Here is a 14,443-nt window from a genome sequence, read left to right as displayed (position 1 = left end):
AAAAGATATCTAAATTTTTTCGTTTATGATATAAATCTCTCTGTATACAAAGTGAAAACTTAATTAAACTTAATCAAAATAAATTGATATATTTTTCGTGCACAAATGCTTAACTTGAAATTCTAATATTAATCCATTAAATATAAAAATATACAAAATTTAAAAATAACAATCCTAGTTGATTGAAACATTGATTGCTTTAAAACATTTTCAATATTGCATACAAAAAAGAGATGTCCGAAACATATTTCGCACTTATTAAAATTATAAAAAAAATGATTTATCTCGATCGGTTTTCCAAAATTTCCGTACGAATAAACGGGGAAGCAACGAGAAAGGGATTGTATGAAAAACACAACAAAACGCAATGGATAGAATGGGGAAAAAATAAAGAAACGACAACGAAAAGAAAGATAGAGAAAGAGAGAGAAAGAAGAGAGAAAGAGAGAGAGAAAGGTTTACTGTTACTCTGGTATTACTCTGTACTTGCATGCACAACCACGTACACTGTCCAGTCTACGGAGCAACCAGATACCCACTTTCGCCATCTGCGCTTGTATCCCCTTGGCGACCAGTGCTTTGACAGCACCCTCTGCCGCCATCGGTGACTCGAAGTCTACAAATCCGTAACCTGCAACATTGTAATTACAGCATAAATATTTTTGATTTTTCTTTAAAAAATTTTAATAAAATAAAATATTTAATAATTTTTATAATAATTGATAGATTGATTTTACTACATGCATAATATTGATATACAATGTATTGATGTATGCATAATGGATACATGATAAATAATGAATTTATCATTTATGACGTTAGCGATCAACGTATTAAAGTTATACAAAAATTGTCATTCGTTTCTTCTATCTCGTTAAATTCTCCCAAAAATTGTTCTTTAATTATTTCCTCTTATTTTTTAAAAATTTGTTTTCCATATTTTGCGATGTACATAGCAACAAGGATTCCAAAATTGAAAAATTGAGAAAATTGATATCACTCTTGCCTTGGTTTTAAGAACCATGATGTAATTCAAAATCTAAGCAATTTACAGAAATCCGCATATTAAATTAAAAACTTGATAGTTTTGTAAATTATAAAATTTTCTGAAAGAGAAAAAAAAGAGAGTGTATCTTCACATTTTTCCAATAGAGGACAGATTCCGCGAGTTTACTCTATAGACGAGTGACAATCTTGTTAGATAAAAAAGCATAATGAGAATTTTTTGTTTATCAAGCATATTTATCGTGATCTCTAACGCATTATAAAAACTTTTACTTGATCGACTTGTAATAAAACAAACGTATTGAAATAAAGAACTAGCTTAGTTAGGTTACAGTACGCTGCTATTGAGGAATGTAAATGCAATTAATTACCTTTACATTTGTTTGTATTTTTGTCTAAAATTGCCTTGGTGGAAGTTATAGTTCCGTATCTGCAAAAATATCAGATTTTGATGTGACATATATATATTAACCTAATTATTATTTGTAATAATATACTAGTATCTTAAAGACAAATATTGATAATTATTAATAAAATATATACTTTAATAGAAATTAAATTGTACAATTTTATAATAGTTATGTACAATCAAATAAATCATAATTAATAATGCTACATTAATTTATATTAACAGCATATTCGTTTCTGATAAGGCGTCGTGTTTCTTTCCGATAGAATGACGACGAATAAATCTATCATGCGGCATTAGATATGCCGAGTATAAAAAAAAAGGAATAGATAATACAGCATCACTTACTGAGAACACATATTAACGAGGTCTTTGTCAGTCGTATTCTGATTGAGGCCACGGATGTATAGATTTGTTTTAGACAGCTGCTCCGCCTGTTGACCCTGCATAGCGTTGTTGCTGAGACTCGTGCTCATTGTCCCACTTTGGCTGCCAGTGGCACTACTAGAGCTGCTGTTAGTGTTCGCCGGAGATGAAGCTGTAGGCACCCGCTGTCCACCATACTGCAAACACATCATTAATAATCAAGTAACTTGAGATACTCGAAAAGTGTCAAAGGCAATTGATTTTATACCGAGTATTTCGCTTCATTACCAGATCGACTATCGACTATCGATATAAAATATATTATCTCAAATTTGTATCTGTCTAATCTAGCATGATTAGTCAATTATCTCTATAAAGTTAACATCCCATTTTAAAAATTTCGATATAATTGATAACATCCTATATATATAAAAACGTGAAGTTAGCTAAAGCATCTCTTCAATATATGTACATCTTATTAGATATAAAGCTAAATGCGTTACAGATTCAACAACTCATATCCAAACCAATTATATCTTATATCCAAACAGTAACAATCCCTTTCCTATCTCCTCGTTTACAACACGAATATTGCACTACGCTTATTAAAACAATCTTCTACGTACTCGCGACGTTTACCGTCACGAGGTTCAATCACGTAGACTACTGACCGATATCGCAACAAGAATCCCGTCAAAGATGAGAGAGAGAGTACGCTGGCAAACGAGCGCGTGCTTACCGTCGCGTGCTGCGCGTACGTGGCGGTGACGAAGGGATTTGCGGATGCCGGTAGTTGTTGAGGACCACCGGCGACCGCGGCGGCCGCCGCAGCCGCGCTTGGGTGTCGCGTGTAAGGCGGGTAAGCGGCCGCCGCTGCTGCCGCTGCGGCCGCGGCCGCGTGAGACGGCGCCGTGCTCCAGGCGGCCGCGCCGGCACCGCTACCACCGCCTCCGCTCGCACGATACTGCACCGGATTGCCGCCCCGCGGTCCACCGCCCGTGTTGCCCTTCAATCCGGCGTTACCCGCGCCGCTCGCGGGTCCTACGCCGACGCTGCCAGTATTGGCGGCGCCGCCGCCGCCGCCAGTACCACCGCCGCCTCCGCCGGCGCCGCCCGCGTTACCGTTGTTGGCGCCTACGTACGTCGGCCTCGGTCCATTTGTATTCTGAAAATCCGAAAAATCTCAATTAGATAATATATTAGAGAAACTTATTTTCATTCATTATTTGGTATTTATTATTATATCACAATTTATTATAAGTATGTAATCAATTGTGAAATAATAATTAATAATAATTTATTAAAAATTAAAAAATTATGTTATATTTATATTAAAATGTTATATAAAATATATATAAAATTTAAAAAATTATGTATATAATATAGATATGGACTCTGATGACTTATGCACATTATAAAAAATGAGTCATAGTCGGGAGAAAAATTGTTGTTTTAGTTGAATATTAAAAAGAGAGAATATGTCTCAAATAATGTATATTATTGTTTTAACATATTTTTTTTATCACGCGATGCTGTTTTCAAAATAAAATACAATAAGTAAAAAAATCGATGGACATGTTGTCAACATGAAATCATGTTGATCTTTTATGGATTAAGAAAGATATCTTCGATATAACAATCCAAAAATAATTATAGCAAATTATCAATGTTAATAATTCAGCGAGCGCAAATATAAATGTATTATTCCTGTTGGATGATGAAATATTTTATACAAAAAAAAAAAAATAGATACAAAATCCAAAAGTGATGCTCAAAATTAACTTTTTAATAAAAGTTGCACACACAAGTTTTTGCAAATTTTTCTCAAGTAAAAGAAAAAAATTAAATTTATGCACTTTTATAGAATATTCATTCAAAAGAAAAATAAAACAATGGTAAATAATTTAAAAATTCATAAAACAAAATTACGAACATTACTAGTATCGTGAATATTATTAGTAGCAGTAATATTGCTTATTATTAATCGTAAGATTTATAATCTACGAATTCTAATCTACGAAGCAAAATAAATTTGATCTTTCACATTTATATTCGATAGAATAGATTTATGGAAATGCATAGATATGATGCTAGCAAAACTGACTTAATTAATCTCAATGTTAATAGCGTAAGAAAAAAAATTCCGGATCCATCTTTCGCTCGTGTTTGTCAGAGTCCAATGTGAATGAGCGAGGAGGGACTTTAATATCGATACAACCATCACATCGGCCCCTATTGGTTTTCTCGAGCGAAACGGCATACTATTTTAGAAAGCGATCGCGTTTCTCGCCGATCTTGTAGTTTCGCGCGCGCACATCGTTGGTCGTGTACGTTCGATAAGAAGAAAAGAGAGGAAAAGAGACCCCACCCGTTATCGTTTATCAGTGACCTCGCGTGGTCACGCCTCTCCGATAACGAGAAGAAACGGCCAGCTCTACTAGTCGGTCGGTCGATTTCTCCCCTCGCATTCCTTCACACTCCCCCCTCCTTCCCCCTCTTCTTCGTTCGATGCGTCTTTCTTTCGCGACGGTGCATCAGGATGTATCTTTCTAACAGCATCCAAGACTCTTGAATCAAGAGCGTCTACGTATCGATCGCGTAACTATCGGCGCGTCGCGGTTTCATCATTTACCGCGCAACCTTTCAGTTTCGAACATTATATAGGGTGGACCCAAACGTTCCGGCCAGATTTTGAGATTTTATAGGAAATTTAATTCTGAACAAAAAATCTCGTATAAACATGGGTCGAAAAATGCTAGTCTTTATTTATGCTGTTATGGTCTTAGCTGTTTTTAACGTTTATCTTGCTTGTTGGTTATTCCACCAAAAAAAAAATTTACTTTTCTGCATGTTTAAGTCAATCATTATAGGAAGATAAAAAGAAGAGCAGAAGCAAGAAAATAAAAATTAATAAATTTCTTGGAAAAAATTAATAAGAATAAAAAATAAAAATCTTTTTCCTTCATTAAAATAAACTAATTCTTTTTTTTTTTTTATTAAAATAGCACTGTAGAATATTTTTAAAAAGATCTACTGCTTTCGACAACCGAAAAAACACTTGTACATTTGAAACTACTTATCTCAAAACATATGGAATGTACTACAATCATTATGTGAAAGATAATTCAATTCACTTTTTTGTTAAATAATGCATATTTCCCCTAATATTAGTAAACATTTCCTATAAAAGAATTAAATTTCCTACAAAATCTCAACATCTGGTCGGAACGTTTGGGTCCACCTTGTATATCTGTGTAAATAAGTCTCGATTAAGATTCTATCCAAAGTCTACTCAAAGATAATTTTATCATTCGTTCATTATTCTCTGGATTTTAATTTATGCAAAGCTCTTCGTTTTCAATCATTCATATTAGACTCAAAAAGCCACCGTTGCCGAATATTTTTTTGCAAATGCGAAAAATTGATAGACGAGAGAATTGTCGCGGAAATACCACCACTTATTGCCGGAGCGAGCGCGCGCGCTCAATTGGGAGACACCCTGTATGTAAACTCTCGCTCCGCTGACGCATCGGCCACGCGATAAAACCAGACGGATGATGATGGTTCGGCCATGGTTTGCCGTTGACGAATCGCACAGTATAACGTGGCTCCTGGACGGAATGGAAGAGAGAACGACCGAACGAACGTGCGAAATGCACGGCCGTGTCATGATCCGGCCAGAGAGAAGAGCGATCGACCGACCGACCGGATGTCACTTCCTGCTCGCCACGTCTGCGCATCGTTGTAACGCGAACTCGGTCCCGCCCGGTCCCTTTCGTCCTCGTCCTCTCCTTTTTCGAACTCGTATACCGCGTATTTAACGGTATTCATCGCACTGCGTTAACATTATTTTTCAAGCTACGTCAAACGCCAGAGAAGCGAAAATTTGTGTAGAGGGTGTCCCTTTTCAGAGAGAAGCTTGTAAAAAAAATTCTCTTGAAATTCCCTGATCTTTCAGATATTTTTATTCAAAATTCCTGGAGGAGAAAATATTTTAAGATTTAAAGATTTTTATTAAAAGATTTTTTAAATTTTCTAAAACAAGATTTTTTTTATTGTACGCGCTTTCTAATGCTTTTATGCAGATTTACAAATATAAAGATATTGAATACCTTTGGTAAAATGAACATGTGTTTCACTTGCATATTTTAATTTTTTTATCAATAAAAAAATTATAATAAAGAATATGTACTGCATATTTAATACTTTGATAAGGCAAATGTATCGAATATATATAGATAGACACAATATAAAAAAGTTATCAAAAAGAGACAATTATTTAAAAATTCCTGAAGTCCCAATAAAAAATTTCATTTCCTTTCGAGAATTCCTTCCTTTTTTCCAGGTACAAAACAAATGAAATTTCCTCGAAATTTTCATATTTTTCCAGGGAATAGATATCCTGTTTTACGATTTTTTTTTTCAATTATATAATTTTTAAAAAATAATGTAGAATATTTGATTGATTATATAGAACTTCCCAAGTTGAAATTCGAGAAATAGATCTCGTTCTATTATCGTTGGTCGTGTAACAGAGATCCGCGGTTAGTATTAGAGAGGATGTCTCAGATAACATATAGGTTTCTAACCGAATGAACTAACGGCGCACTATTTATGCACTATCGTTTCCGTTTTACAATCTTGCGCGCGAAATGCAAGTGAGCGAGCGCGTATATATCATGCATCTATCAGTATATTATCATAACGCGGCCGTTAATTGGCCGCGCTCTACGAATAACTTCGCGCTTTCTTCTAAGGACGATCAGAAAGAGAAAGACAGATAGATTCAGGATGTGCGCCACATACCGGAGAAATGAATCTGCATGTCGTGCGATCTCTCTTTTACTCTCTTTTTTTTTTTTATTTTGTTATGCTCTATTAGCGAGCAAACACTCGCTCGCGATATCCCGGAATGCACTTTTTTTTTCGATCCTCTCTACTATTAATTTAGCGAAGTTATGGTCTTATCGTGAAAATCTCGTGCCGCACGATCGATTCCGGCCGATCCTTAACGATTTTTAACGGATCATGATATGTAAATTAATTATAGAGAATGCAATAATGTATGTATGTGTGATTTATCCATTGCTTCGTAGCAGTTTTCAATAATTTACATATTAATAAAATTATAATATTAATAAAAATTGTTTTTAAGATAAAATTATTTATGATTATTTTAAAAGTCAAAATATATGTATTATAAATTTAAGATAATATATTTATAATATATTTAATTTAAATATATCATAAATATATTAAAATAATATATTTATAAATAAAAATAATTTAATAGAAATTCCAGATATATTCTACTCAGACATTGATATTTATAAAGTTTAATAATCCTCTAATATTCTGTCAATTTTATAATAACACTATGTAATCTTAATAATATTTTAATAATCATTTATAACTTTTGATGCAATGCATACACAAATTACTTTTAATGTACATCACTCGCGTTCGCCAATTATAGTAATACAAATTTTTTTAGAAAATGTATTTATCGTGTTTGAAATTCCAGATACTATTATCGCGGTGAAATCATCGGAAGATAACATCGCGGACACCCGGTGTGTCGCGGGTATTCTTTCAAGGTGAAGAAACGGTATGCGCGGTATGCGAGCGAGGAGGGACTCTTTCGTACACGGGCAAGCAGATGAGCGAGATACGTGGATATTTTTTTTTCAAATCTTAAGCTTAACGTCCTCTTGAGAACTAACTTTCTGATGTAAAGAGAGCGGAAAAATAAAAGTAAGAGTTAACTTCTCTCGCGCACACACACACACACACACGCTAACATTTAATAATTCAAAGTAAATGAGATTCAGAGTGGCCTGATTTCCTATATTTAAATAATTTAAAAACATTAAAACGCAAAGTAAAATAAATAACAAGTTAAATTAAATTTTCAATTGTTATGTAAATTCACTTTTCATTAACATAAATTGTTCGCAATTAAATATTAATTCTTTCTCTTAAAGAAGCGAGGGGAACGTCGCGTGACACTTCTCGCGTCTCGGGTAAACGGCTTATAATTTATAGGCATTTGCATAGCCTATAAATGTCTATCTTTTCGGAAGGCGAGACGAGCCCATAATCGAGTCGAGCAAGAGTGCATCGCATCGGGCGGTGCATCTATCGCCGAGTGCATACATCGTACTACATCGTGCTACGATATGGGGGGAGGAGGGGAGGAGGGCGTGGAAAATTGTGTACGTACATATGTACGTGGCGAGCGACACGTATGGTTTACGTGAGTGCTGGAACAAACATAGCTTATGTATAGGATGCACGCGACTCGTACAAGGACGATGCGAGAAAACACGATGCATAACGAAGATAACGCAATGTGATCGACGAAAACAATTAATCTCTCTAATAATTGACAGAAAATATTTTTTACTATAAAATTCCCAATTAAAATAATAAAATCGAATTCCATCAAATACTCGAGCAATAAATAGATATAAAAAGATATTTCAAATAATTGATACAAAAATTAATTGCAGTAATTTAAAATTTTAATACAGTTTTTTAATTAATTAATGATGATAATTGATAATTTTAATTAAGATTTCAATTATACACTAAGAGTCTTGATATTTGTAATTTTTTTAATCAGTTTTGTATTTAAAAGAAAACAAAGACATTTTTATCTTAATAAAAAAAAAAAAAAAGAAAAAGAAAAAATTACCTCGAAAAAATTGAGAACAACGAGCCTGACCTGGGCGTCTCGGATTTGACACCCTTTATCCGAGTTTAGGCTGGCGGCAGATATTATTAGCCACGTCGCGTGCTTCCGTCTCCTTATAGCGCACAGGGAAAACAATGTGCTAGATATATTGGGAAATATAATAGAGTGGAATTTCGAAAATCTTTTGCGCAGAAAGCGAAACTACCATATAAAAATAATTACAACAAATTTAGATTTCGGATTACGTATTAAGAGGATTACAAAATCAATATAATTGGAATAAATTTTCAATTTCTTATATACATAAAAATATTATAATTATTATAATTATACATGTACATATTTATTTGAATATATAAAAAATTAAATTTAAATTTAAAAATAATAAATTTTAATTTTAATAATAGATTTAAGAAATAATTTAATGATAATAAATAAAATAACATGTTTGAGAAAGGAAATACATTTTTTGTCTTTGTTTAAAAAAAAGTTATCACAGGAATATTATTCAAATCTCCGGAAATGATTTCGAGAATTTCACGAAGATTAATGTACTTTTGTCCAAGATATATGAACCTCGTCACGCTTGCAAATGATATGAACTCTCGAAGTGCGAGTTTATTCATAAGTCTTTGTGCAAGTCATTGTGCAAGCATTATTAATAGCGTGACCACTTCCGTTGTCGTTGTCATTGCTAATAGTTTTCTCACTGCAATCTGAGACAGCTAAATTCAAAGCCTAAGACGCAAGCGCGACAGGTGCGCGAAGATTGGCCCGATATTATCGTACAGTTAATTGTAGTCACTGCCGTCTCAATAATTATCGCTATTTTTGTTATTATCATTGTATTTTATGAACTTTATTTTAAGAACTTTAATTACCTCCATTATAGTGTTTTACATTTTTTAATTGAGTCATTTAATTTAGTCGTTTTATTTAATAACAAATTGTTCTTTAATTTAATATTCCGAAATCAATAAAAAAAACGGGAAAATTATATATTTTTCTTGCAAATTAGCATCGACTAGACGAATGCATTAGTTCGTACTATCTAATTTTATTAGTACAATTCGAAGAGCGCGATAATTCAATTGATACGTCGTCAACATTTTTAAATTTGGTCCATTTTATATATATGCAAAGCGACAATGTAAAAGTGAATTTAATTATTATTAAACAAGTGTTTATACGACCAAACTGGCAAATTTTTGCCAGTTTGGTCGTATAAACACTTGTTTATTAATTTATTTACTGGCGACATTTTTAAAATTAAACATAATTAATTATTATATTTATTAAAAATATATAATAAATATATAATAAATATATAATGAATTAATTATTAATTTACTTGTTAAAAATATAGAATAATCTCCATTTAATTTTTTAAATATTAATTTACACGATAATTTCAGATCATTATTAATATAAAAAATTATTCGATGATTTACATATAATTAATATATATATATTTATTTATATATGAGGCAACATATATATAGCATAAAATTTATAGATAAAATGTAATCCCTCTACTATAAATAATGAATAAATAATTTATAAATAAGATATTTCTCTTTTCAGGATATTAATTTCTCGCACTTTAGAAACAATTTCTATTTTCCATTGCGATGAATGTTTTTAATGCATGTAGTGAGAATAATGAGAATACATTATACTGAGAAGTGAAGCCAGAAATTACTCAGATTAATTACTAACGATAAGCTGCGCTGTTGAAGAGCTATGATCTAAAAATATGCTGAATAATATTTTTATGATCAACTTCCCAAGTTGGAAAATACATTTTCTTCGATCACGCGTCATGAATCATGCAGTCACGGGCGTCATGAATCATACCATCACAAATAATCGTATAACAAAGCATTTATTATGGGTTGCTGCGTTGACAGTGCAAAATTTGTCCATTGCAGGAGCATAAAAGTATTTAGAAAATATAAATTCTTTATTAAAATGACTAATGTATTTTATATTGAATGATGATGCCTGAAAATATATTATCAAATGTTTCAAAAAGTTAATTAAAAATTTATTCCCTTAGAACTATAATATTTAGATTTTTTTAATAATATACAAACTAGAAATATAGAAATGCATTTTTGTTTCAAGACCTCCTTCTGCTTATTATACTAAAAAGATTTATAGAATTTTTTTTACATGTTATATATTTCTTAATTTTGGATTTTATATTAATTCAATTATAAAATAAATACAATTTAGATTTTCAAAGCAAATAAAAAAATATGTCGATATTTTTGTACACATAAAATATCGACTGAAAAAAATACCAGAGTTAAAGAGTATATTCTTTCTCTAATTATTTTTGTACACATAATTAAAAATAAATTCTTTTATAAATAATATTAATCGCTCTCTGTGACAATAGCAGAGTTCAATATCTGTTAAAATAAAGAAAAAAAAGTTCAAACTTCTATTATTTACAATCAGATAATCTAAATATTTTTGCTCCTTTTACAATAGACAAATTTTACTCTATGCGTGGTAAAAAAAAAAAAGCGCGGCTTCCTATGTTAGATGATGATGTAACAAAGGTGCATGCCATGCAAACAGGCGACAGACCTTGACTACGTGTTATCTAGGCCGATGGTTACTCTCTCTCTCTTTCTAATTTCAAGCCTAGAACATCTCGATTTTTATCGCGACATCGAGAGATTGAAGAGAGAATCACTCAGGTAGAAATCTTTGTATTATCTCTACGAAAAATATTTTTTAAGAGCAGATAAATATAGTAGAACTTCTCTTATCGGAAGATTCTATTATATCTAAACGAAATATCTCTTCCTAGAATGCCTTCTTTGGTTTTCTTACTACAGGATGTTAACCCTTAACTATCTAAAATATATTTTTATTGCTATTGATAATATGACAAAATGTGTAGATAAGATCAACATAGCGTTTAAGAAAGCCGTTTAAGAAAGAAATAAAAAAATAAAAAAAAAATAAATAAAATTAAATAAATAAAAAGAAAAAATCAATTTCATATTTAAAAAAATGTAAACTAAAATTCGATTACTTTCGTGAGTGAATTTCACAATTTTTTCAAAAGAATGCAAGAATCTCAAATGCGTAATCTTCACGAAATGCATGTTTATACACGATTAATTAATGTATTCGCGTCACGATGAAATATATTCTCGTAAAAGTGGGACAAAATTTCGTCGCCTGTGACGTATCGTGTGACCGCCGGAGGTTTCGATCCTCCTCCTTCACGAGCGTCTTCTAGCGACGACGACGCGTTAGAAAGGCCGCATGGAACGGACGGCCTTGACACCGCCGACCGGCGTCGTCATCAGGTACCGTTGTGCCGCCGGCCGGTAAATCTCGTGAATGGCGGGTATCGAGGAGCCGAGGTGAGGCAACGTAGCCGCCGAAGTACGTAGGCAGAGAGACGACAAAGTGTGTTCGCGCGAATTCCAAGGTTCAGTTGCACGCAATGTTTCCGTTGTATCGCAAGAGTTCAATAATCTCGCGCGGGGATAAATAATTAGTACAAGTTATCGAATAATCGTTTGCGCGTAAAAAAAAATTAGAAAAAATATATTTTTAAATTCACACACATACAGGATGGCTTATTTTAATTTATACACTCAAATATCTCAAAACCTATAAGTTTTAGAAGCAAATTTTTATAGACAAGAGTTGTTTGATTCTGAGGAGGAAAGAAAATAGGAATATTACTTAGCGTTAAGATCATATCAAGGTCGCATTAATTTTTTTTTTTAAATTGAAACCCCTTTTTATTGAATATTGTTGTAGCTTATCTCAAGAACTTTTTATATTTTATATCAAAATGTCAGATTAAAATAAAATAATTTAAAAAATACTTAATAAAAAAATACTTCATTAAATGATCTTGATATGATTTTAACAACGTCACCCAAGGTCTAATCAATATTCCTATCTTCCTTCTCCCTCAGAATCAAATAACTTTTGTCTAAACAGTTTTTTTTTCCCTAAAATTTAGAGGTTTTGAGATATTTGAATGGATGAATTAAAATGAGCCAGCCTGTATACAATAATAAGTTTAATTCTTAGAAATAATCGTCTAACGATAATCTCTTTTGTTATGAAAAAAAAAAATCACTTTAAAGATTCGTATAAGTACTTCATTAATAGTCTTATTAATTGCCAAATGGATTTCCTCAAAGTCTCGTGCGAAAAAAATGTACCCTACACTTGTCTTTGTGCATAAAAATGTTAAACCCTTGAAAATCTTTCGCGACCTAAAAATTCTAAAGCAGGAAGTGTCAAAGATTTGGGGCACCGCTCTCGATAAGACGCTCTCGACTCGCATAAGATATCGCATTCACGATGCGGAAAAGGGCGGTGGATTGCGTCAAAAGAGGAGGATAGACGCAGCAAGGACGATATCGATTATCCGACGCGGTGGCCGACGCCGAAGGGACGCGCGAGCCTTCTCCTCCCGGAAATCTCCCCTCGATATCGTTAATCGCGTTTTCGCGCGTCTTCCGGTTCTCGAAATAATCCTCAGACGAGCGACCGCAATAGGGTGAAGCGAAACCAACGGGATGGGATGATAATGACGTCAATACGATACCTCGCGGCGCCGACAGGATTACTGGAAAATCCCTTTTCTGGAAAACGTGATCGAAAAGCTGCTGAAAAAGAACTCTCCCGATCTTCAACTTTCTGTCTATTTATTATTCTCTCTTCTTGATGTTTACATTTAATACTCTCTCTCTCTCTCTCTCTCTCTCTCTCCCTTTCATATGTATATATAGATAAAATAAATAAATAAAAAAAAAATATATATATATATACACACTCATTAATTATAAATAATTAATTGTTATAATTAATAGATAAATATTGGAATGCTGCAACTGGTGGTGTACAATCAATGAATCAATTTAATGATTGTTCTTGGAAACAGATAAGTAATAGCGAAGTCGAGACATTCGATAACCGCAGTATGGCTTCGGTTTTGTTTTCATCCCGATGGCCATGGCAAAAAACTTGGCTACAAAAACAAAGAAAAAGTTTTGCGATACGTGACGAGTTTTACTTGCGAAACGACTAGTATGCATTGTAACTGACAATAACTTTAATTTATCTGAGCGCTGTCAAGTTTGCATTAACCGTCTATTAGCTTATATGCGAATATTAATAAAAATCAAAAAAATAATTAAAAATTAAATATAATTAAAAGGATTTTAAAATATCTGGTTATTACTATAAAAAAATAAGAAATTGTATAAAATAAAATAAAAAATTATATGTATATTATATTATACGAAAGTGACAGAAAAAGAGAGGGAAATATTAAATATTTTTAATATTAAAATTTTTATATTAATAAATATTATTAAAAAAGTTTTACAAGAAGAGAACAGAGAGAAGATAAGAAAAGCTTGTGCGTTGAATTGTTTTTTTTTTTCAAAATTAATATAATTCAAAATTAGTTTTTAAATTATTTTTAGAGAAAAATTTAAACCATGATTTTTTCGGTCCTTCTTTTCCTTATATTTTACGTAAGATAAAACGATCATATATTGATATTGTTTTCTATCTTGTTATTTGACTATATAAGATGTAATCGATTATTGTGATGCACAATAATGATTAAATCGACCAATCCCTGACTTGTGATTAAATGCTTGATAAGCAGATTGCGAAGTTTAAAGTACGAAATGGTTACTTTTCTTTTAGTTGATTAAGCTTCGTCGTAATTTTATCATTTATTATAATGCAATTACACAGTTCAATAAAACAAATCCAGAGCAAAATAAAGATTTGTATTTATATGTGCTCGGATTAAATTCATCAAATATGACAAAATTGAAAATTTTTCTCAAATTATGCACAATAAAAGAAGCTGTAAAAATTCATATAAATACGGCAATAAATTAGACAATATATGTATAAAAGTTCTCTTATTTAAAAAATTATATTGGAATAAAAATTAT

General features: G+C 32.1%; 1 protein-coding gene across 13 annotated transcripts in view; it reads right to left on the bottom strand.

Annotated features, from left to right (window-relative positions):
• LOC126854559 (protein alan shepard-like) overlaps positions 1–14,443 on the bottom strand; it is a 38,607-nt gene that overhangs the window by 13,634 nt on the left and 10,530 nt on the right. For 8 of the 13 annotated variants that reach the window (XM_050601433.1, XM_050601427.1, XM_050601438.1 and 5 more), the window contains exons 3-6: positions 2,520–2,945; positions 1,763–1,977; positions 1,377–1,435; positions 480–631 (exon numbers count right to left, since the gene is read on the bottom strand). In XM_050601433.1, coding sequence (XP_050457390.1) covers positions 480–631; positions 1,377–1,435; positions 1,763–1,977; positions 2,520–2,945 — 852 coding nt within the window. The remainder of the gene's footprint in view (positions 1–479; positions 632–1,376; positions 1,436–1,762; positions 1,978–2,519; positions 2,946–14,443) is intronic. The other 5 variants (XM_050601436.1, XM_050601435.1, XM_050601440.1 and 2 more) reach the window with 2 other exon arrangements.

Source organism: Cataglyphis hispanica, chromosome 14, assembly GCF_021464435.1.
Source record: "Cataglyphis hispanica isolate Lineage 1 chromosome 14, ULB_Chis1_1.0, whole genome shotgun sequence".
Lineage (NCBI taxonomy): Eukaryota > Metazoa > Arthropoda > Insecta > Hymenoptera > Formicidae > Cataglyphis > Cataglyphis hispanica.
This window is presented reverse-complemented; position numbering and strand designations above follow the sequence as displayed.